Source organism: Scatophagus argus, chromosome 4, assembly GCF_020382885.2.
Source record: "Scatophagus argus isolate fScaArg1 chromosome 4, fScaArg1.pri, whole genome shotgun sequence".
Taxonomy (NCBI): Eukaryota; Metazoa; Chordata; class Actinopteri; family Scatophagidae; genus Scatophagus; species Scatophagus argus.
In genome coordinates this window covers 5280440-5303742 of record NC_058496.1, presented here as the reverse complement: position 1 = coordinate 5303742, position 23303 = coordinate 5280440, and the positions used below count along the sequence as shown (strand labels likewise).

The window sequence follows — 23303 nt, the reverse complement described above, 5'->3', positions numbered from 1 at the left end:
TTCCCTTAAGTGATCTATTTCAGACCTGCTCCACCCTCAACACCCACTCTCTGCTATCTCCACCCCTGGCCTGCTCCTCCCCCATCTGACCCCTCTTTTTTCCTCTCCTCTCCTCTCCTCTCCTCTATTCATCCCCCCAACTCACACACACTATCTCCCCTTCTCTGTGTTACAATGCATGGGATCACAAGGTCATGTGAGAAGTAGCTCTACACATCCATAGAGGTGTATGTATGTGCATCTGTTTGAAGCGAAAAGCTCAAACTGAGGCGTTTATAAAGCACCTGGTTGGTGGATTTTGATGTCCAATTTCCACTGCAGTTGACTCTCAATTCAAAATTTTTTGGAAATCATACAGTCCACATCGGGTCGCCAAAAATGCCCTTTGGAACCCACATTTCTTTTTTTCTCCCTGTGTGTCTGTGAATGTGAGCACTGTATGACTCCTCTGATCGCATAAACACTACTGTTTGTCTTTGTCTTACAGTATGTCCGCACATGGTTTCATATCTTGTTCGCCTGTTTGTATTGAATTGTTGAGATTGTGAGAATTGTTGAAAAATGTCATCTCACCAAAGAAAATCAGAACTGTATGTAAGTATGTCTGTGTGAGTATGTCTTTGTTCTTCTTTAGTTCAGTACAGTCTTAGGCCAAGCAGAAGAATTCAAGCAGATCCACTTGTTTTCCTTCTTGTGTCCTGTGGTCCGAAAGCAGCTGCTTTGTGCGACCAAACAGGTGTTTTCTAAGCTTTGTTGAAGACTGACATGGATGACATCGTTACACAGAATACCAGTCATTTGCGTCCACTGTTATGCTCTTGTTGTAGCTTGTTTTCTGAATGAGTGCTGGTCATGACTGCTGTTGCTATAAGGCTGTCAAATCTGATTCATGCTTTTTCTCAACAATAATAAGTTCTAGAATTGTGAAGAACATTCAACAAGGCATTTTTCCCACTGTAGAGTGAAAGTGGGAAGTGTAGTGTTGTACAGTCAATTCAAAAATATTGCTATGTATTAGACATTACTTTAACATACACTATATCAACAGAAATATCCAGACATAACTGTTTTTTTGGGGGCTGTTTTTCAGAGGTTGGGCTCAGCCCCTTACTTTCACTGAAGGGAAATTCTAATGCTTGAGCACACAAAGACATTTTGGACAATGCTATGCTTCCAACTTTGTGGCCAACAGTTTGTTGAAGGCCCTTTTCTATTCCAGCGTGACTGTGCCCCAGTGCACAAAGCAAAGCTCCATAAAGACATGGTTAGATGAGTTTGGTGTAGAAAAATTTGACTGTCCAGCACAGAGCTCTGACCTCAACCCCATCCAACCATCCAACACCGTTGGGATGAACTGGAGCTGATAGTGCGAGCCAGACCTTTTGGTCCAACCTCCCAAATGCTCTACTGTATGATTGGGTAAGAATTCTTACAGAAACACTTCAAACTCTTGTGGAAAGCCTTCACAGATGCGTGGAAGCTGTTGTAGGCGCAAAGCTGTCTATGTACTTGTGATGTCATTAAAGTCCGTTTTGGTGTCCGAATACTTTTGTCTATACAGTACACTTTGCGGTTATCCTTTACATTGTGCATAGCATGTGCTCGTGGTGTTAACGGCTGTGCTCTGCTCTTCTGTAAAACTTAGAGAACCTAGTTAGTGAAGAAAGGCTACACGTAAGGTGTGTTGCCATGGCCTTGTGTGTATGGGGGTTCTCACACTCAGAGCTGTCTATTCTGTGACCATTGATTTTCAATGCAGCCTGTCGTTCTTACAGGTGCAAGGGGCTCTCTCTTACCCCTCTCCTCCTCCACCATCTCTTTTGTGACTGAGCGATGTGTGTCTGATATTGTAGAAGTGTGTGAGTGTGTGTCTGACCATGTGTGTGTTTTTCTATGCCCGGCATTGTCCTGAAGGTGCTATCGAGGTGTGTGTGTGTGTGTTCATGTGTGTGTGCCAGACCTCATTGTGCTGAAGTGGAGCAGAGGTTGTGTGTTTGTGTGAGTGAGGAGTGAGCGTAGTGTAGTGAAGTGGTGTAGCAAGTGTGCAGTTTGGCTTGGATTGGTTATATAGACTCTGTGCTTGTGTGTGTGTGTGTGTGTGCATGTGTGTGTGGTATTTAGTGTGTGCATGGGCACACCCACATATGCACATGCGCCGTCTCCACCATTATCTTTGGCAAGGTTGTCTGTCCTGACCCTTGCCCAGGCATCACGATGTGCGTGTGTGTATGTGTGTGTGTCTTCCTGTGTCTATGTAAGTGCACGTACACACATGCATGCAGTGCCTCCACTAATGGACAGTCTTTGTGGGGGCCTCTCTTTTCAGCCATGCTGCTTTTGAGACACATTGTGCCTGGGCATAGAAACAGAAGCTCTCCATTGCCCCTCAATAGGCCAAAAACAAAACCGTGTCAGGCGAGCTAGCAGCCCCTGAGTGTTTGCCATTTAAGTCCTGACCAATGGTGGTGCAGATGGAACAAAAGGCCTGGACAGGGAAGGAGGCCTGCACTGTTTACAGTGCTAATGTCTGGGTGGCACTCCCAACAAGGCCCCTCCATACACATACATGTGTACGCACTCTCAGTCGCTCAGTCCCTCTCTTTCTGTGACCCTCTCTGTCACATACGTACACTGAATCAACAGGTACATGTGCAGACGTTGTGCATGTTTAGAACAAAAACTACCGGTCAATCTTGGAACACGGTGGGGTGAGCATTTGTTCACTATAATAATGGGGGATGAATATGTCACCAGAAGCAAGAAATGGAATGTTTTGTGCGTCTGATAATTGAAGTGGCTATGATTTGTTTTTCAAAGCTGCCATAAATTCTTTCCATTATAAATGCATTCCCCAGATTAACCGGATAACATATTTTCCATAATTTCGTAATTAATTCTAACCACATTTTTTCTTAAAATTTTCCATTTTCCCCTGTTTTTCGCCACATCTAAAATAGTTCCAAATGGCAGTGTCTTTTTTAATTCTAAATATATTTTTTTATGTTCACTGGGGGAGTTTTTTATTCATTTAACATATGAGACAATGTCTTAACAATTTATTTTCACATGCTGTAAATATACAGTGAATACTTGAATGAATTCTAGTGCACTTTTTGAATATATCTCTAATGTTGTTATTTAATGCGATTATTATTCCAGTCTAAGAAGTAAATGAGAAAAGGTACAGCTGATGTCTTTGTGAAATGCCACACACAGCTGTCTCTGCTCTCAATCCAAAGTGTCTCATCCCGTTTCAGTAGAGCAGAGTAAAGCAGCCGACGTCGAGAGGTACCGTCAGAGGCGAGGGCATGTTTGGGCTTTTGAATTTTACTGAGAGGAGAGGGGGGAGTCTGACACTGGTATCAAATAGCTTGCGCTGTCCTTGGACCGGGGTTATCTTGTAAATACTCCGCTCCAAGTCTATAAAAGCGAGGGTCCTTTATGACGGCCAAGGCCACTCATTCACGTTGAAATAAAAAAGCACTCAGTGCAGTCTCGGTGTCTGGGTAGGGAGGCGGCAAGTGGGGAAGGTAGATGAAGGGAGGGAACTGAAGGAGAGAGAAGTAGAAGAACAGTGCCGCACTTACTTTTGTGTTGAGTCCTTGTTGTCACAAGTTTTCCTTTTCCTGGAATTATTATATGGAATGTAAAGTAGCTTATGCTGGGTGACGATTTAAACAAGTTAATGTGATATTCTCCCTTCCCTGGGCTTTCACTCGATTTTGTTCCTCTATGTCTCTCTTCTGATTGTATTTTATTCTAAGTAAATACATAGTCCCCTCAGCGGCCCCTGTAGCTAGTGATTCAGGTTCCTCATCTCTGGATGTGTAATGAGTTTTGCCTTGTTTTTGTCTAACAACAACGCGCAATAATAAGCAAAGTAATTAAAAGCAGTGCGAGGGAGATGAGGAGGGGGAGAGCAGACCCAGCTTACTGACGAGCATTAAAAATGAATTGCATTCAAGGAGCAGCAGTGGTATGACTAGTTTTATGAAATGAGCTCTGTTTTGAGTAGTTTTCCTGTTTATTTTTTTCTTCCTTGTGTAATGTGTGTGTGTCTCTCTTGCTCCAGTGGATGTGTGAAGTCTTGGTACCGTGTTAATTTTATTAAAAATGAAGACACGTTGCATACCATAGCATAAATAAAAGTCTGATTATACCTGTTACACTGACATGGATGTTTTCACCCTGAGTGGAAAATGAGAGGCTGCTGAAGGGAGGGAGGGCGTAAATTTGGATTTAATTAGCATTTTGAGTGAGGACAACATCTCCACGTTTAGTTATACCAGACAGGGTTGCTCTGGCAGCGTGGCTGACCGGGTGTCACCTGCCTGGGCTCTCTTTGACCTCGTCTCCAGTGGCAACAGATCGTAACCCCTTCGACAGGCAGCCACGGGGGACAAAAATGACATTTGTGACCTTTATGCATGTCAGCAAGCAAGATGACAACACGCATAACTGACTGTATGTGCGTTTGTATCTCATATGGACAACCACCCACGCTGTGCACATACTCTATCACACACCACCACCAAAGATCATCTAATATCAGAGAGCGTCAGGGGCGGAAATCCGATCGTCTGACAACCAGGATACAGATAGCGATTCCCCACCGCTGATCCATGCAACAGATTGTTTCCACAAACAGCATGCCGGCTAAGGTTACAGCCAACCAGGGCCCGCACCACAATGCACTGCTCTGCCTCACATCGCGATAAAACAAAAGCTTAGGTTACCATCGATAGGAAATTGATAAGAAAATGCGCTGTTTGTGTTAGATTTTTGATGAAAACTTTGACAAGAGGAAATGAGAAAATGTTTGCTTCTGCTTGCAATAATATCACATGTATCAGTCCTGTTAGGTCTTCTGTTTTTGGAATTTTCGCTTCATGATTATATCATTGTTCATCTCCTTGTTTTAATTGAAGCTCATTAAATGTTTAACCCAAATGTCAGGATATTTGATTAAGCACTCATCATTGTTTAAAGAAATTCAGTTCACACAAAGAAAAGTATCATCACTTTACATTTCCCTTGCCTCAAAGTCCTCTTAATAATTTGAATATGTATTTATATTATAAATGAAGTAAAGAGATGCCCCCCTTCACATCAATGTAATTACGAATCACAAAAAAAGTTGGATTCAAATAAAATAGGCCATTTGTACACAAGCAATTAACTGGTGCGGCTTTAAATAATGTAGCCCAGATGGAACCTAATTATAGTCGGCATGCTTTGATTCAGGCTTTCTGTCGGAGTATCACTCGGGGCGTCACTTTGGCTTTTCAGTCACCTAGCGTTTGTTTTGAAATTTGTGACAATCAGAGACGATTACCATTTGTAACAGCATGCAGCGTTTGGTGTGGGGGGGAAGAAAGCATGGCCCATAGCTATGGAGGAGTTTTCTTGTTTCCTTTTTAACAGCTCAAAACTCTCCTCCCCTGTTGCCTTACCTCACTGCACACAAATGATAACAACCGTGTGTGTGAGTGTGTGTGTGTGTGGGCGCGTGTTGGCGCCTTGTACCGGTGTAGAGTCAGAGGGAGATCAAACAGTCAGTCAATTACCTTGAGAGGGCTCCAGTGGCTGTGACAGAGAGGAGGAGGCTAAATATCCAGGATCAAATACTCTCCTCTGCCTGTCACATAATGAGGCGGCCTCACCGGGCTCAGACAACACACACAGAATGCTGGAACACAGGCCACAGGTTAGACGCTGGCCTGAAACTTTGCCATGACCTGAGCAGAGAGCACGGAAGGGGAGCTTTCACCATAGACCTTCTGTCTAAACCTGCCCTTTCCTGCATAACAGTGAAATATCATCATGGAGGGATGTGTTTGCGTGTGTCTGTGTGTGTGTGTTGCCTCACCTCAAGGTTACAGCCGTCATCGTTCTACTGACTGAAACAATCTCTGTTAAGCTCGCCATTGCCTCACGTTAATTATAAACACATTGTGAAAGTAAAGAGATTTTTTTTCCAGTGTTTCCCATGACAATACCCAGCGTCATGGATCTCACAGTAACATCATTATTGCATTTACACTGAATGAGGACATTATTGCATTTATAGTAAACTTTATTAAATTAATGCAATTACAGTGATCTTGTTAAAATTAGCACATGCAACTTAATTGCTTTACAGTTAATGCAAGAAAGCACACACACACACAAAAATACACAGGGTACTTTATTTCCAAAGTCTGATCAATTAAACACAAGATACGAGTTATAATTACACTGATTAAAATGGACGAGCTCTTCGTCTGTTATATCTTGTTTAAACAATACATGAAATCAATTGCTCATAAAATAAAATCTGCTTATTAGTTGAAAAACTTTTTCAGCGAGAGACCAAAATTGCGGATAAAGAAGTACTCATTGGCTGCTGTTTATGGGTTCGCTTTACACACAAGACACAGCCAGATGACACCTTATCGATCGCCACATCTTTTAAAGATATTACTTTGATTTGTGGCATAGCTGAGGTAATTCCCTCTCTCTCTCTCTCTCTCTCTCTCTCTCTCGGTCTTTAGTGGCTAGTGAAGCCTGGTCATTGGGGTACCTCCTCTAAATCAGTGGTCACATCTCAGCTTTGACAACATCCATTAGGTTCGACACACTTTGGCTATTAAAGGAAGAGTGGACGTAAGCTCTTATAGGCCTATTTAAGCCAGTGTGAGAGCGGGTTTATGTCTCTGCGTGTGTGAATGTTGTCGAGGGGTGTGTAGGGAGTGTGTGTATGTGTGTGTTGGGGGGTCTGCTCTGCCATATAGAGGGGTGGAGCTTCACTTCACACCAGAGTCATTGGAGGGCCACAGGCTCATCTGCATATTGGCACAGAGACGCCCCCCTGGTGACCCCAAACTGCGATGGGATAGGGTGGAGAGGCTGGCGGCGTTCCGGAGGAGTTCACCGCCAGTTCAGGGTGAATGAGAGAGCGCTGCGGCATTGATCGCTTCTGCAGGAGAAAAAAAATGGACAAAACAGAAGTAAAAACACTAGTGAGGGAGAGACCGATGAGATGGGTAAAATGGAGGAGGTGGAGGTGGAAAAAAAAGATCATGGTGCCTCAAATTGGATATAAATGATAGATTAGAGGTGTGAGAGGGCTGTGTCTTTGTTTTCCAGGGATGGATGTTATGTTGAGCCCTACACAGGTAGCAGAGTCACTGAGAGTGCTGGGTTATTGACTCCCATGATTGCTGGGCCAGTAAATTTGACCCAAGGCACTAACTGCAGTCTGCTATATAGCGTGCAGCTCAGTCCCTTATCTCAGAGTGATCGAGAAGCCCCTTACATACTCGTACACACAAATTACTTACACACACACACACACACACACACACAACATACCAGCAGCAAACTGAACCCAAACCCACCCTCAGCCAAAGACCCCCCATTTACCCCCAGTCAAACAATCATACACACAAACAAATACACAAACACACACACCATCTCCATTAATGCATCCAGGCAGGGGTCAATCTAATAAACACGGGGTCAGTGCAGTGGTCATCGGAGGCCTGTCTATGGTGCGAGAGCCTTTAAGGCGCTACCTAATTGTATCCCCGCGGCCTTCTAGTCTAGCTTTTTATAGCCGATCACACGTACACAGACGAGAGGAGAGGAAGCAGGCAATGAAGGAAAGAGGAAGGCGCCAAGGAGAGGAGCAGAGGTGTTTTAAATGTACTGCTGATTTGACTCATCCGCAAGGGTTGTGGTTTTCAACCCTTTTCTGCTGGGAACAGTTGTTTTCATATTACCCTAACTGATTTCAGATTCTAAGCTTATCCTTTTTATTTTAATCCTCAGGAGAAAATTGTGGGGAGCCATTTTAATTTTCTTATCTTAAGAACGATTGCAGGCCCCAACAAGAACAAAAAAAGACTTCAGTGTGCAAATAAGGATTCAAAAAGAGAAAACTCATTACTTCGACGCTTCATCCCTCCGTCTGTAAACACATGTAAATTTCTCTTAGATCTATCTCTCAAGGGATGAAACTCTTAATATCATCTAGTGGCAAACCTATTCCCCCTCTGGGAAACGAGAGGGCACCTCAGTATGGCTTCTCAAGTCCAGTTACAGTTGTGTTGCTTAGCAGCTGAACAGCTAGCCAGCGGCAGCAGAAACAAGCCATTATCTGTTAGCGCTCTCACTGAATGGCTAGCGAGCAGGAGTGGAGACAAGTCGGGTACCAGCTGCAGCCACTGTCTGTCCTCATCATCGCTGCTCTGATGAAGAGCCGGGGTATTCTGCAGCAGGACTTGCTGTCTTAAAAGAAAAATAGAAACTTCCATCAAGTTTGCAAGCTATGCAACTAAAAGAGCTGACCAGTGACACCCTAACCTCTCAGGCAGACCGGAACCCGAGGCGCATGTACCAGATTTCAAGCTCCAGTGTGACCCTAACTTGGGAACTGGCTAACCTGGAGGAGGTCAGAGGGAAACCCAGCACTGCTGCCTCCCCACCACCACCAGACCACTTGATATGCTCACTGGTCTCTGCAGCTTCTATCTTGCCTATCCTCAATCAGCCCTTTAGAATGAATGACTACCGCTCCACTGGTTTTGCTTAGTGCACCCATTGTGTATGACTCTGGGTTTTGTTGGAAGGCCTGAGATGGAAGGAGGGACATGCAGTGGTGTTATCAGGTATCCACTTGGATAACATATTAAGGCTGTCCCGTTGGACTTACAGGTCATAGGCTGTCATGGCTCTCATGCATAAGACTTTAGGCCTGCATGGAGCGATGCATTGCATTGTGGGAGCGGACAGCCTTTCAAGCTTTTCATCTTTTCTCACGGTGCTCATTTGTTTTCACCTTTTGCGTTGCCACGTAGCATTGGAGACAAAGCTACATGTCTGATAATCCAAAAATATTAGCTGTAAACCTTGTTTGCTTGCAGTTTCATGGTAAGCAAATGTTTTGTGGACCCTGCTCATGTGTATGTTTGTGTCTGTGTGTCTTTCACATGTAGGCACAGAGAGACACGAGCTGACCTCCTGGATGAGTTTCGACTCAATCTTCAGGTTCTTCAGTGGGGTCCTACAGTTGAAGGAGGTTGGGCAAGCAGAGGAGACCTCCAACACTGTCACCACACGCAGCAGCTCCCTCAAAAGCAAACACCAAGATTTATAGAAGACAACAAGAATGACTTGGAACAAGAGGAGAAAGAACGAGATGGCAAAGGAACAGAGGGGGCAATGCAGAAAGGGCGGCTGAGGTTCCACATCCTCTCTGCAATTTCTTTCCCTTTTTTCTCCCTCTGCAACCTCTCTCCATCTTTCTTTCCTAACTCTTCTCCCTGAGTGTCATTTCTCCCTTCCAGCCTTCCCTGGCTCTGCACACACATAGCCTTGTTGTTGAAAGAGACAAGAGTACGGGGTCACCATGTATACATCACAATAACGTTTTGCATTACTTCTAGATGAGTGCAACTGTCAAAGCAATATGGGCCTGAGTGTTAGCTTTTCCCGTGGGCTGTGGCCTGGCTGCGGGTACGGGCCACGGCAGCAGAGATTAAGGCTGACAGGCGCTGTGCACAATGCACTGTGGTGCACCTCTAATTGTCCTGACATCAGCCTGAACTGAGCTAATGCCCCGCCTGCCCTCCAGTCTGCACTGCTCAGTCTCTCTCTCCCCTCCAGAGCCTGAGCTGCTTACCCTGAAATCAGCTCTTACTGTATGGCATCTTCTGCTGATATCATTTCATCCTGATTTGTGCCCATCTTAATTTTTTTAAGCCTTTACTTGCTGCTTTTTTTTTTTATTTTTTAAAGCAAGAGTGAACATTCGCTTTTAACTGGTGGCCATTTGTTTTGTTTTAACAAAGGGTGGTGTTTTTATGACCTCTTCATTCTCCAACTCCTCCGCAAATGCAGTCAGCTTTTAAACCAGACTTTTCTCATTCAGCTTTGTGTAAAGTGTGGTTCTAACCCATGCCATATATTTCTCGGATTGCAGTGCTTATAATAAGAGATAGCTTTTTTTTTTTAATTTCTCAACTTTGAGCTAAATTTGAATGCAATGTCTCGTACACACATTCACACTATTTGATTTTTAATATTAAGCCAGTGCTTCTCGGAGCTGTGTTTACTTTAGAATATCTCTAAAACTGTGGAGAGTCCATCTCTCTGTGTTTATTATAAATATCTTTTTTTTTTTTTTTCAATTTGATATCTTTGAAATTGATGCCTCTGTGTGATTGAATGTGATGAAACAAATAAAACAAACACAACCTGTGCTGAATATGGAAAATTCAGGACACTGAGCATATTTAAAATTACTTAAAGTCAAGCATCAGGATGGCTTTGAGGGATATTTCATTTTAACAGGAGCCAGAAGTCAGCTCACAACACTCATAAAGCCTCAATATATCGCCTTACACATGTCAGGAAATCCCAGATTTCAATATTATTCTAAGCCTGAATGATATTTCCTTAGATGTTGGAGAACTGTAACATATCTATTCTTCCCCCGCTTTTTCCCTCCACCAAAGTACTTTTCTTGTGTACTTAGAAGTGACAAAGTCAGCTCCCCGCTCAGCCGCACATAATCTGACTATGTGACACAAACATGATAACATTTTTTTTTTCCACAAGGCTGGTGTGTTTTATAAACCACTCAAGGCTTAATGGAATACGTTTCTAATGTGTCATGACTTAAGCAAAAACTCAAACCGGATAGTAAATCTTACGATACCTTAGACACATTCTCAAATATACACTTTTTTTAAACTCCAAATACTTACTATTGTTTAACTTCTACACTGTGAAATCCTGCCTCCCCTGCCGACTGTGTGTATGGTTTAAGGCTTTTGTGGATTATCTTTCTGCTGTAATGAGACAACTGTGGCTGATGGTTGCAGGCCTAATTTCCTTTTAATTTGATTCAGATCTCTCTAGGTTTCAGCAAAGAAGTTGGCTTATTATTTGATTTGATGAGTTTCGTTTCAAGATACCATTGCTCATCTTTCTGCTTTTCAGCTACAATCAGTTCATTTTTCACTCCGTAATTTGTATATTGTTGCCTTAGGAATAAACAAGACTCTGTTCACTGTTTTTAATATTATCCAGCAAGCCATATGTGAATGGAACTAAAGATGTAAGAGCAGCCTAAATCCAAAGCAAAGTCTGCAAATAAAAGGGGACTAATTTTGCCAATTGCTCTTGAAGACATTATTATTTTTTTTCCAGATGGTTTATATGTTGTATTGGTTTACGGAACACGCCTGTTTTGTTTTATCGCAGTATACGAAGCCTTTGGATTTTATGAAACCGCGAGTGTCTTGCCAGGTTACACATTCTTTACTTTATTCTCAACTGTTCCTCTCCTTCTCTTTCGATCCATTTTGGTTTAAACGCTGTCTTTAGAATATTTTAAACACAGTAACTACTGTACTTTTACATGAATGATTTTGTAATTAGCCTATTAAAGCTGTCGAAATCAAATAAAATCAACTTTTGCTTATTGATTTTTTTTAAGTGTACATATTTCTCTATTTCACGATTGATTTATACCGCATTTCCTTTTGGCTTTAATATTTATTGCACTTGCTGATCATCTGCAGTCGTCTGCTGTCCTGATGGCGGTACAGGATGGCGACATTAGGAAGGTGTTGAAAAATACAGCAACAATATTAGACCGCCAGGTGCGCAAAGAGCAAAGAGAACTGGAGATGTGCCCGACGGTGCAAACGGGGCAAAGCGGATGCAGAGGGACCGGAAAGACGAGCACCGAGTGAAAATGACCCGAGCTGTCATATCACATGACATCTGTGAAGCCCAACCGAGAAGGAAGAGTGTTAGCGTTAAGTTTCTAATCAGTTTAAACTTTATTTCAGTGTCGCCCTTTTTTTTTCAAGTTAAGCGATAAAAGTTTTAAGGTTTGAAAATTTAAGGTCAGACTGCTCTGAAAGAGAGCAAGATCTTTAAACTGATTACATCCTCGGTAAGCAGTGTGTCAGAGCACAAGGAAAACAAACTATAAACAGTAATTCGTTTCTTTTTGGTCATTAATTTTGGCAAAGTGACCCCCTCTCTCTCTCTCTCTCTCTCTCTCTCTCTCTCTCCCTCTCTCTCCCTCTCTCTCTCTCCCTCTCTCTCTCTCTCACTCTCTCTCTCCCTCTCCCTCTCTCCCTCTCTCGCCCTCTCTCTCTCTCCCAACTCAGCGACGTTTTACAGCATCATTTGTTTTCACACGGTGAAACCGATCAGGTCATTAAACGCCCCCTCAATAAATCTTTTGAAATCTTTTCCATTAACCCCTGAACAACAAGTGGAACCAGGCGAGTCCCCCTCACACCGTGTCAGGCCGCTGATTAAAGGGAGGCATTCAATCACACACACTCACACACACTGAATTAGACTCAACTTTCTGTCTTAAAAATGTGTTTAGAACTTCCTAAGGACAAGCCTGTCCGACTTCAATCTGCGGCGTTGAGGGAGAAGATCGCTCTCCTTGTAGAGAATTTCCTGAGTTTAATTAAATAACCTTCCTTCAGTCCACAGCAGTGATGTAGTCGCCCCATAAATTAAGACCTCCAGTCAGTGATCGTCAAAGGCAGACGACTAACACACGTCGAAATAAATTATAAATTCGGTCAGGGTTGATTTTACGCCTTGAGGCTTGTTCACTATCTGGTAAGTCTATTTTTTACAGATTGTATGGCAACATTAAAAGTTGTATAAAGTAACTTTGGGTATATAAACTTCAGTTTTCACCGCCGTTCCCAAACTTCTCCATCAAGGGTTTTTGAGTTTCGGCTGCATTTGGGCGTCTGTGATCCTGTTTCTTGGCGTTTGGCTAAATGGGAACTATATCCCCTTTATCCACAGTGATTCTGTGAAGTCGATTGATCACTGCATGCATCGCTTTGTGACATGTGGTTGTGTCCTGACTTCTAAAGGCAGCGATGATTCCTTCACGTCCACGGGGGCCAGTTTAGGCTCTCTCGACCCTGCGAGGAGGGACCCCCACACACCAGACCGCAAACAGTCTGACCCGTTTTGTCTTTTTGCTCGCATGTGAATGTATAGAAGGTATGGCTGCTTTGTTTCTTCTCTCCCGGCTGCTGTCGTGACTTCACGGTGCAGACAGCTACAGACGAGCTCCACACGGAATCATATCTTCAAGAGAAAATAACATCAGCTGCGGAGCTTGGGGGTGAAATCCTGCCAAACGGGTGGGGGTCTGTGCTGTGATGTCAGATTTCGAGTGGAGTGGGCAAGTTGGGTGGGGTCCTTGACGTGAAAAAGTTGGGGAACCCTTGTGCTGCCACGTCCTGATATTTCAATTTTTACTTTGAGAGAGTTGTTGTCACGCTTGCTTGATCCGGACCACTCTGATATGCACGCAGTCCCTGCAGAAGATGAACTCTTTCCAAAGGAACCAGGCATTAGGCAAAGTTGGAATGTCACCCGTCTGACAGCCCCCCTCCTCACACACACACACACACACACACACACACACTCCTTCAGCACTCCTCCAGCGGATCACTGTCAGATCACTATTTGCATAATTATATGCTCAGCTCAGAAGAGAAAACTAACCCCCAAATTTTACGGGTCAACTAACTGCAACAATCAATGTTTTATCGGGTATACTAAGGAAAAAATGTCTCCAACAATCATGGTGGAGGGACTCTCTTTCTCTCCCTCTCGCCCCTTCTCTATCAACTCAATTCAATTACTTTATTGGCATGACTGCTTATCAGAAACAATATTTCCATAGCAGTTTAAAAAATGTAAATTCGCCCCCCACCCTTGCCTCAAAAAAGACCCAACAAACCCCGCTCTCTCTCAGTCTCTCAGTGCGTGAGCAAATACTTTTTCATCTATTGACTGGGGGAGAATGTGTGGCTTAAGCTTGGCGCTGCATTCAAGATTGTATCCCTTCTTTCCTTCCCCTATTCTGCCCCTCTTTTCTCTGCCCGTCCCTATACTGTGTTTTTCCTCAGTAGAAGAGGTCTTTAATACGGGGCCTGTATACCAGAGCACAGAACTCGCTGGCCGGTTTCGTTAGACATCATTACATATTCATTGACTTGCAGAAAAACCATTTAATCCAGTGGAAACAACTCCTCTTCAATCGCCTCTCTCCTTCTCTATTCTAATAAGGAGGACTCGCAGACTGAGACGACACTTGGGGCCGCAGACATCGCGTTCAGGAGAGGGTGTGACTGGGCTTCATTCTGCAGGGCAGGGAAGGTGAAGCTCTGCTGAGAGATGCGGGTCTGGGCACAGGTGTCGCGCCAAGTGGGGTCTCAAAAGTGGGGCGCTGGGACTCTCAAGGCTTGTCAGAATCCCCACGGAAACATGCAAATATATACTTTAATTTTTAGCTGTCTAATGATGCGAGTCACTCGATGTGCAAGATATCACACGTCATATATTTGAGAATCTGCACAACCGCAGGAAAACACGATTATGGAGTTCCTGCCATTTGAAAAGGAAACAAAAAACTTGTGTAACGACACCTCAAGCTTCCTCTCTCCGAGCACACACACACACACACACATATGAGTCACATATAGGATGACCCGCTTTTCTGCTGCCTCTGCTTTCACCTGTCTCGTGGCTCCTATGAAAAAGGACCATCATAACCATAATGTGTGGAAATATGCAAAGCAAATCGGCCATCCCAGCGAAATTGCAATTCCCCAGGTTATTATAAGAAGAGCAAGGCTTGTAGAGAGGCGAAAAATGCCTTTAGAGACCAAACTCACCAAGAAACACGGCTTGGCTCAAGTCCCTGTAGGAATATAATACGAATATTAGGAGAATGATCTTATTCGTTGGTGTTTTCTTTTCTCGGCTTTGCTGTCTAAGTAGCCACTACATCAGCAGCATGGCCTAATGTGTGTGTGGTGCGTGCTCGAGGATCCTGGCATATAATACTCCGATTGTGGGACAGCTGTTGGCAGAGCCGTTTTACGGTGTTCAGTCCATTTGGCTTTAATAGCAGCTTTCAGGCGGACCGCTACTCTATCCCCTCACCGCCCCCTCAATTACACCTCCTCTGATACTCTGCTGGCCTAAAGACTCCTGCTGTAAAAAACACCCTCTGAAATGCAATACATTTGAAGAATGGGCTCTGACTTTTAAGATTTGGGGCTATACTCCGATGATTTCAGGGAAGCAATGTTAGGCGAGCAGTGATGAAGGAGGCAGGGGAGGAAGCACAGCGCAGCTCATTGGCCTGGTTTAACAGGCCACCGACGACTTACTGGGGAAAAATTGGTCATTTTGTCTTGATGAATGGCAGGCTGGATGAAGGGGCTCCAGGCAGGCCTATGATCGGGGCCTTTCTCAGGCTGTAAAATGCGACTGGATCCGAAAACTTAGGACATAAAATGTGTATTATTTAGCACTCTGTAATTTGTCAGCTTTCATACTGACAAATGCCAATTTTAATTACACACGCGTGGGTGTGTGTCTCTGTATGTTCTTGTTTCTTTTCTCAGACAAGTACACTTCATAGAAAAAAAAATAAATAAATTAAATAAAATCTTTTATTGTGCCGCGTAATAGCCCGAGTGTCTCCGAGTATTTCCTCATAACAAACACAGAAAAAGTTGAAGGGAACGTAAAGTTTGCTGCTCACAGATCCCATGCTCACTTCTAAATTACCCCCAGCTTTATTTGTTGTATTTATTCGTTGTTTTTCAGAGAGTTAACATTTTACCAACAAGGCCTTTGAAAAATTTCCATCGATTTAAATCCAAATGGTGTTAAAGTTGTGACAGAGGATCGTTGATCATGAATAATAAAATACGCAGGAACTTTTTTCCCCCATCAGCATAAACTCAAGTTGATCTTCCTACTTTCATTTCTGATACCGACCTAACACACCACCCTAAAATATTACAACAAATGATATTATAAAAATCTGCATTATAGATCTACAATCTATTTTTAAATATAAATGTACATTCTAAACTGCTGTGTGTTCTACATCTTTATAGGAGGTCAACTACGTTAATTTAATTAAAACGAAAAAAGAAACAAAAATACAAAATGTCTTTAATTCCCAAACCTCCTGGACTTTCTGTTCTCTTAAAGAATGCATGTGAACAATTTTAAATGAATACAATTTCAAAAAAGCAGTTATACAATAAAGTAATAAATATAAAAATTAGTGGATAAAGGAAGTGGTTGTATAGATAAAAGTATGCATAAAATAATCCTAAACGAAGCTATATATACAAATATTATATATTATATTATATATATATAATTAAAAGGTTTTCTCAGACTTTACTGAAAGTATGTCTGGAAAAAAAGACTCGGAAATTTAATTGGAAAGTGGCTTAAAGTCCATTTTGTAGGTAAAAAAATGGATCAATTCTCCTTATAACCCATTTTATTAGTACTAACAACAGCAGAAGTTTGTCATCCACGAGCAGATATTAAGTGCATAGTCTTATTTTAAGTGACCACAATAAATCGAAGGAGGTCGACTGTAAGTGAAACAATATTTTTCTTGCACTTAAAGCAACGAAATAATGAGGTGTTTCCACAGTTCCTTCAAGTCTAATCCTCCCTAAATCGATATCGCATCGGAGTTGGTGTGATATCGATTAGTTAGCGGTGAGAGAAAAGGCCTGGACACGCACTGCAAAACAATGTTGCCTTTTAACGAAACCATCCCCCATATATTTTCTTTTAAATAGGTTTTTTTTTCTTAAAAACTTGAAGTTTTTACACCTGACAGTGTCAAATGACTTTTCATTTCATTTCCAGTTTTTTTTTTTTATCTGATCACTAAATGATGTTTATTGGATATTTTTTCAAACACTGTAAACTAAGACAAGTACAGCAACATGAGAAAAATATGACTCGTTCAGATTTCTTTTTTTTAAAAGTTGCTCTGAAGTGAAATTATCTCCACTTTAAGATTGCTTTTACACACTCACAATATCAAACATTACAAAAAGAACTCAGTGTGGAGTGAAAAAAAAGATCTTTTTTTTGTTTGTTTTTGTTTTGTTTTGTTTTTTTTGCAGTGTAACTCAACCACACTATAACCCACCGTCTTCTCTCTTTTGGGTTTAAAATCTCCGGGAAACAAAAAAAAATGGAGCGCAACGCGATATTAAATCACACATTATAGATGAGTTTCATCATGTGGACGCAGCCCTCCGAGGATAAACACGGCAGTGCGTGAGATCCAAGTTATTATTACTGAGGGAGCGGCCTTTCACTGGCAGCACCCTGCATCCTCATTACATCCAGCCCAAAAAGAGATGAACGTCTAAATGAAGTTATTGCCATCCAATGAACTCAAATTAGCCGGGCCACACCATGACAGACAGCTCGGGTGGAGTGAGGTGTGTGTGTGTGTGTGTGTGAGGGGGGGGGGGGGGGTTGCCGGCTTGGAGGAAAATCGGTGCTGGGATTGGCAGGTGTATGTTTTGATGTGCATTTCATGGTTTGCGGGGCCCTTAAGTGAAGTTGGGTTCATTTTGAATCTCCGTGGTTAAGCGAGTTAATATACTTGTGTTATTAAAGGGCCTGCAGTCACCTTGCAGTCCGCTCTGTGATGCCTCACCCCTCCCTCCCTCACCCCTCCTCCCCCTCCCGTTCCGACGGCTTAGACTTTGTTCCCATCTATTTCACTTCTTTATCAGCCATTCAAATGTAACGCTCCTCTCTCTCTCTCTCTCTCTCTCTCTCTGTGTCTGTCTCTGTCGCCCGTCCACAATCTCTCCATCCGGTTGAATAGCTCTCTTTCTTGTCGCTAAGGTCCTCATTGTGTTCGCTACCTGAGTCAGCAGGGAGGATGAAAAGAGGAGAGTTTGACGGAGGAAGGACGGGGAGGAAGGGGTAGTTTGACATGCAGGGAGGGAGACGGAGGCGATGATAGGCGAGCGGGGCCCTGTGAGGAGCTCAGTGGATTTACCTGCTCCTCCGGTGGCGAGCTGTGTGTGTGTGTGTGTGTGTGTGTGTGTGACAGGGTGTGTGAAGTTAAGAGCACCGCGGCCAACTCTACTTTATTGCTGTTTATCCCTGAAGCAAAAGCTGTCAGGCGGTGACAGATTGGCAGCATCTCTAATCAGTGCCCTCTTCCCTCCTCTCTGAGATCCCCCCTCAACTCATCCACTTCTGATCTCTCACAAATGGATTGTTACTAATGGCGTTTACTCCTTGGCTGTTACATACAGAGCACGGATAAATAAAGTGAAACTTTTCATTGTTACGATTTGAAGAATGTCGAGATAGTTGTTAGGTTTCATTATTTAGTGCGCAAAGATGTGCGCTGGGTGTTTGAAAGTCTAAACATATTCTTAAAAATAAATCGAGTTGGATCACGTTGACACGAATTAAAATAAAAAAATCTATAATGTAGCGAACTTGCAGCAAAACGTATGAAATGCACACACAACGTGAATTGTTATTTTCTTTAGAAACGCTTAATTCAAACCCTAATAAATCTGAAATATTTTCTATATTTTGCAGAATCTGTAACAAATTGCAGCTCATTTCAGGCAACGGGACTACACAAAGAAATATATTCATAATAATATCGTATTTGAACTTTGTGTTTGAAAATTTCAAAGAAAAGTATAGTTTTTTTTTCAATTTTGTGGATCAAAAACATCCATAAAACATCATATTCTTTCATCTTCTCAGTATGAAAAGCTCATTGTTTGTGTCTCGGCTGCTGGCTGTGCAACCTTTATGTCCACAACTGCTGGTCCTTATTTAACAAAAATATTTCTAGCATTATAGCATTACAATCACACTTCAGTAAATTATCCCAAAAGCTACTCTCCTCACTAAACTTCCGTCCTTCCGACCAAAATGTGTGTGCGTGTGAGGGTTTTGATATTCCTCACATACAGAGAAATGAAGACCGTCAAATAAATCGGCCAACACAAGAACTTCAAGTGTTGGCGGGGGGGGGAAATCTTTACAAAAGCACGACATCCAACCTCAGCTGTCCGAGCCTCACGCAGGGCCCGCAGAATAACAGCGGACCTGCAGCCACATTTCACTTACAGCCTTCAATGGGATTGGTGCTTATCTCGCCAGCACAGCGCTGCTGACCTGTAGGCTGCTGCATCAGAGGTGTGTGTTTGTGTTGAGGTGTTGACCTGTCAGGGGGGACTTGTTAGGACTTTAACTCCGACTGCTGGCGGTCTCCAGACATCCGGGGGTGGCATCGATTTGAAACTTGTCCTGTCTAATTTGATGATAACATCCAGTGTGCCCCGCCGCAGCACCATGGACAGCGCACTGTCTTGACCTTGCCTTGCTATCAAATTACCCCCGTCTGGGCCACGGTGGGAGCCCCGGCACCAAGTTTACTATAGGCTCAGAGAGGGAGAGGGAGAGAGAGAGAGAGAGATGGAGAGAGGGAGGGAGAGGGATGCTTCTCTCACTTCTTCACCAAAGACAAATCTTCTCTGAATCCAATGCTTACACTCTGTAATACTGTGGTAAAGCGAGAGGAGCTTGGCGGTTTACTCGGGCTGTTACGCCAACCGCCTCATCAGTTACAATTACACATAGACTGTATTTGGTGTGCTTTTTTTTTTTTCAACTCACGCCTGCTGTGTGTCTTCGTTCAGGTTGACACCACCGGGTCAGCTTAAATTATGTTCGGTTAACTGGTCGTATTTAGCCTAATTTTATAAGAAGTGATGGTCACCTTATCTTAAAATAAACATTCCCCAGCAGAGAAGGAAAGTTTCAGATCTTTCACTTATACTGCAGTATGAAAACACATCAAAGATAAAAGCCCCGCAGTGAAAATGTCTCTTAAGGAAAAGTGCAAGTATTGTTAATTCATTTAAAGCATTAAAAGTGCTCATCTGTTACAATAATGTCCCCCTGTGAGCGATGCAATATGCTGCATAGTATGCATTAAGGAGTAAGTAGGATTTTACTCCTGTCTGGTTGAGGTGGAGCTCATTTTAACCATTCAGTTTACTGATGGGTAGTCTAATCTGTATTTTTCTAAACCTGTTTCGTATCTTAGTGTGTTAAGCGGTGAACGTAGGTGAGTCAAAAGCACAATTTCCCTCAGTTGCATTCCACCAATGCCTTTGTTTTCCTAACACACTTAAAATGTGAGTTTCTAAAGCATGTTTAAAGAATATTCAGGACATGTTTTGCGGGTTAAATGTTCAAAATCCAACATTTGCGCAGCAGATTGAACGATTTCATACACTTTTAAAAAGCCATCTCTCTCTATCATCTCTCTCAGCTGCAGAGAAAGCAACAGTTCTTCATGCACCAGTCAGGCCTTGAACAGAATTCGTACAGTATGTGGACGTCTGGCGAATATACGTGCGCATCAGTGCATGTAAATAGATGCTGAGCAAAAAGAGAAAACAAGCAATTTATATTTTGTAAATCTTCTCGGAGTAGTTGCACACTATCAGCTGGCGCACATACTGCGGTAACAAGTTGATTTGGGAACCAGAATGTCTTAAAGTTTGAGAGAGAGCCCAAGGCGCTGACGGGAGGAGGATTTACTGGTGGAGAAAGAGAGGGAGAGGGAGAGAGAGAGAGAGAGAGAGAGAGAGAGGCTGTTTGATGGAGCTCTACAGCTTTGAGACAGCTTGTTAATTAAAACCCCAAGAGATGAGGCTCTGCAGCCACCGTCCATATCAGAGCACTGCTAACTATACTGACAGCAAGTTACTTAACAAGCGAGCGCCTCAATCCTGTACCGTTTTATCACAGGCAGGCAGTGAGATATTTTAATTCGTTAAAATCCCACTGTGGCGGTGAAATATCTTGTTTTCTACTTAAGAAATTATGACAAACCTTCGTATTCTCTGTCATTCCAGGGATAGAGCCCGAATGGCTGCTTATGCTTCAAAATCCACACACCAGCTTAAATGTGGCAAATTCGATTAAGGAAGGAAAGAAAGAAATGTCAAAAAAAGAGCAAATTAGTCTAGACATAGGTTGGCTGGTATTAAATTCTTAGCTTTATATTCAGACACTGGAATTATTTCCAAAATCAAAGTGGCTTGGATCTCAGGAAGGAGGAGAGGCCTCCGTGCGGACACAAAGAGGCAACATTAAGTCAAAACAAAGAGGCTACTGTGTGTGTTTTTTGGTGAATGCGTTTTCTGATCACTTTCAATAGAGGTCATCATACGGTTTGTATCCATGCATTATTCCACCTTAATTGAACCCGCAACCCGCCCTTTGCCTGCGGGATCTCTGAGCAATTTCAATTCTATATGCATGCGTGAGATGATGGCTTGTTAAGTCGAGGAAAACAAATACCAAGAGAGCCTTACTCAAACACTCAAAATGTATGACGGGCCCACGCCCATTGTTCAAAAAATAATTGAAATGCTGCTTCCTTCTCTCCCCCGCTCGCTAATAACGCGTTAGCCAAGTGTAGACCAACTCATGTAAATAGCAGTGAGAGAAGACGGGGGTTTGTGGGGGGTGGGGGGGTGGGGGGGTGGATGAGGTGAAGCCTGACTGGGTTTGTGTCTTCTGGGGAGGGGGGGCAGCAGGTGGAGAAGCCCTGCATCCAGTACAAGCGAACCTGCTGTGCCACACCACCCAGGATCCAAGGGGGGAGCAAGTGTGTGTGTGTGTGTAGAACAAATAGATAATACAACTCAATCATCAGTGCAGCATTGCCTGTGGTTAGATTTTCTTGTAAACTAGAAGGTCCAAGTAAGGTTCAAATCCTGCAACTTGTGTGTCCAAGAGTTTGTGGTTTGTTCCTGAAGCCCTCCGCTGTAACGGCCATAAAAGTTTCTGAGCACCTCGGACAGAATTTCAAAATGTATCATTCCTATAAATAGACCACTGGTGACTATTTACCCAAAAAAAATGAGCCTCCGTCAAGTTTTAATTCCCATCTGATATTTTGAAATACTGGAGATTACATTTGTATTTCAGATGTCTTCACATGAGGAACTGACGGAGCCACAGCCAGGAAGAAAAGCCAAAACCACCATTCACAGTGCACATGGGCTGCACTCGCGCTGTTTATCTCGAACCACGTAAGAGGAAGCTGATTTTCTGGATCTGACCAGTGATCTGCTGACAAATTAAAAGCTGGTTAAATACAAGATTTCTACTTCTACTGTCCAACATGAGCTAAAACCATTTCCACCTTCACAAAAGCTTAATCCTCACGCGTTTGTTTTTCTCAACAGTCCACATCTTCAAATAACTTCCAGGCTCATATTGTTTCAATTTACAACATAAAGACTTGAGTAAACGGAAAAGGTGAGTAAACTCGATCTGAGAGTGAATCGTTCGCAGAGTTCACTTTTCACAGCAGAAGTGGCCTTTTCCAAATGCGTGTAAAGTGCGTGTTTCTTTGTCACTGACTGCCGTATTAAGGCCCCTGCACCTGATCTGCTTGTGGCTGGTCTGGGGCCACGGCGCGTTTTAAGACAGCTGTAAAAGGCTCTCCAAGTCTCCAACACATTCATCAACGTCAGACACCGACAAGCTGCTATTTAGTGAAAGTGTAACTGCAGCAGTATATCTTAGAGCAGAGTGGGCCACTCAGCAAACAATACAATGGACTATTTCCCCTCTTGGTTGCAACCAATATAAAATAGATTTTACAGCCAAGACAGATGATCGCTGGATTGTTTTAAAAAATCACGGAAATTGCAAAAAAATCTTAAGATTTGTTTTGTAAATTTTACAAATATTTTTTACCTGAATAATACGCTTTATTTTGCGTCACTGCACCTACAGCAGCCTTCCCCAGAGAGCCCATACATAACAAATTCTGCAAAGCCAAAATGTGAAGTATTTCTGCTGTATGGATTTTGTGGTCGAACTTAATTCTCGGCTGCGTCGTCAGACTAAGTGTGCCTGTCTTTACAAAAATGAATAAGACATTATTTATTCGAAAACGGATAATTAAAGTCCTTTCATTCCTTTCAACGTGATTCAGAATTAAATCAGTGTATATGTTCTGCAACGTTACATTGCATAAACAAACAATTAATTATCTAAAGCTCAAATATTGCGCGATAGTCTTTGTTACTATCAGTTTACATTAAAATTAAATGCATTACTGATCGCTGGTTTTAATCGATGTGATTCCACGGCTTAACAAAACAAACAAAAATGTCAGTCAGCGGAGGATAATGCAATTATGGAACTCCCCCCACGATTCACAGCGGTGGAGTTGCATTAGAGTCGTTTGCAGCTGCTGAAATTCCTGTTTAAAAAATGGCTTTGGAGACGCTGCTGTGTGCTGCGCGGTGGACTGTGGGCTGAGAGCAGAGCTGAGGAGAGAGAGGGAGAGAGAGGGAGGGTATGAGGCGGTTCTTGTGTCAGAAGGGTCCCACAAC

The 23303-nt window shown here is 42.9% G+C and overlaps 1 protein-coding gene across 1 annotated transcript in view; it reads left to right on the top strand.

The window, feature by feature from the left end:
* The window catches only part of fam172a (family with sequence similarity 172 member A), a 144852-nt gene extending 133378 nt beyond the window's left edge, over positions 1 to 11474 (top strand). The window contains exon 11 of the mRNA XM_046387048.1: positions 8979 to 11474. Coding sequence (XP_046243004.1) covers positions 8979 to 9139 — 161 coding nt within the window. The 3' untranslated portion in view covers positions 9140 to 11474. The remainder of the gene's footprint in view (positions 1 to 8978) is intronic.
* Positions 11475 to 23303: the final 11829 nt, after the last annotated feature.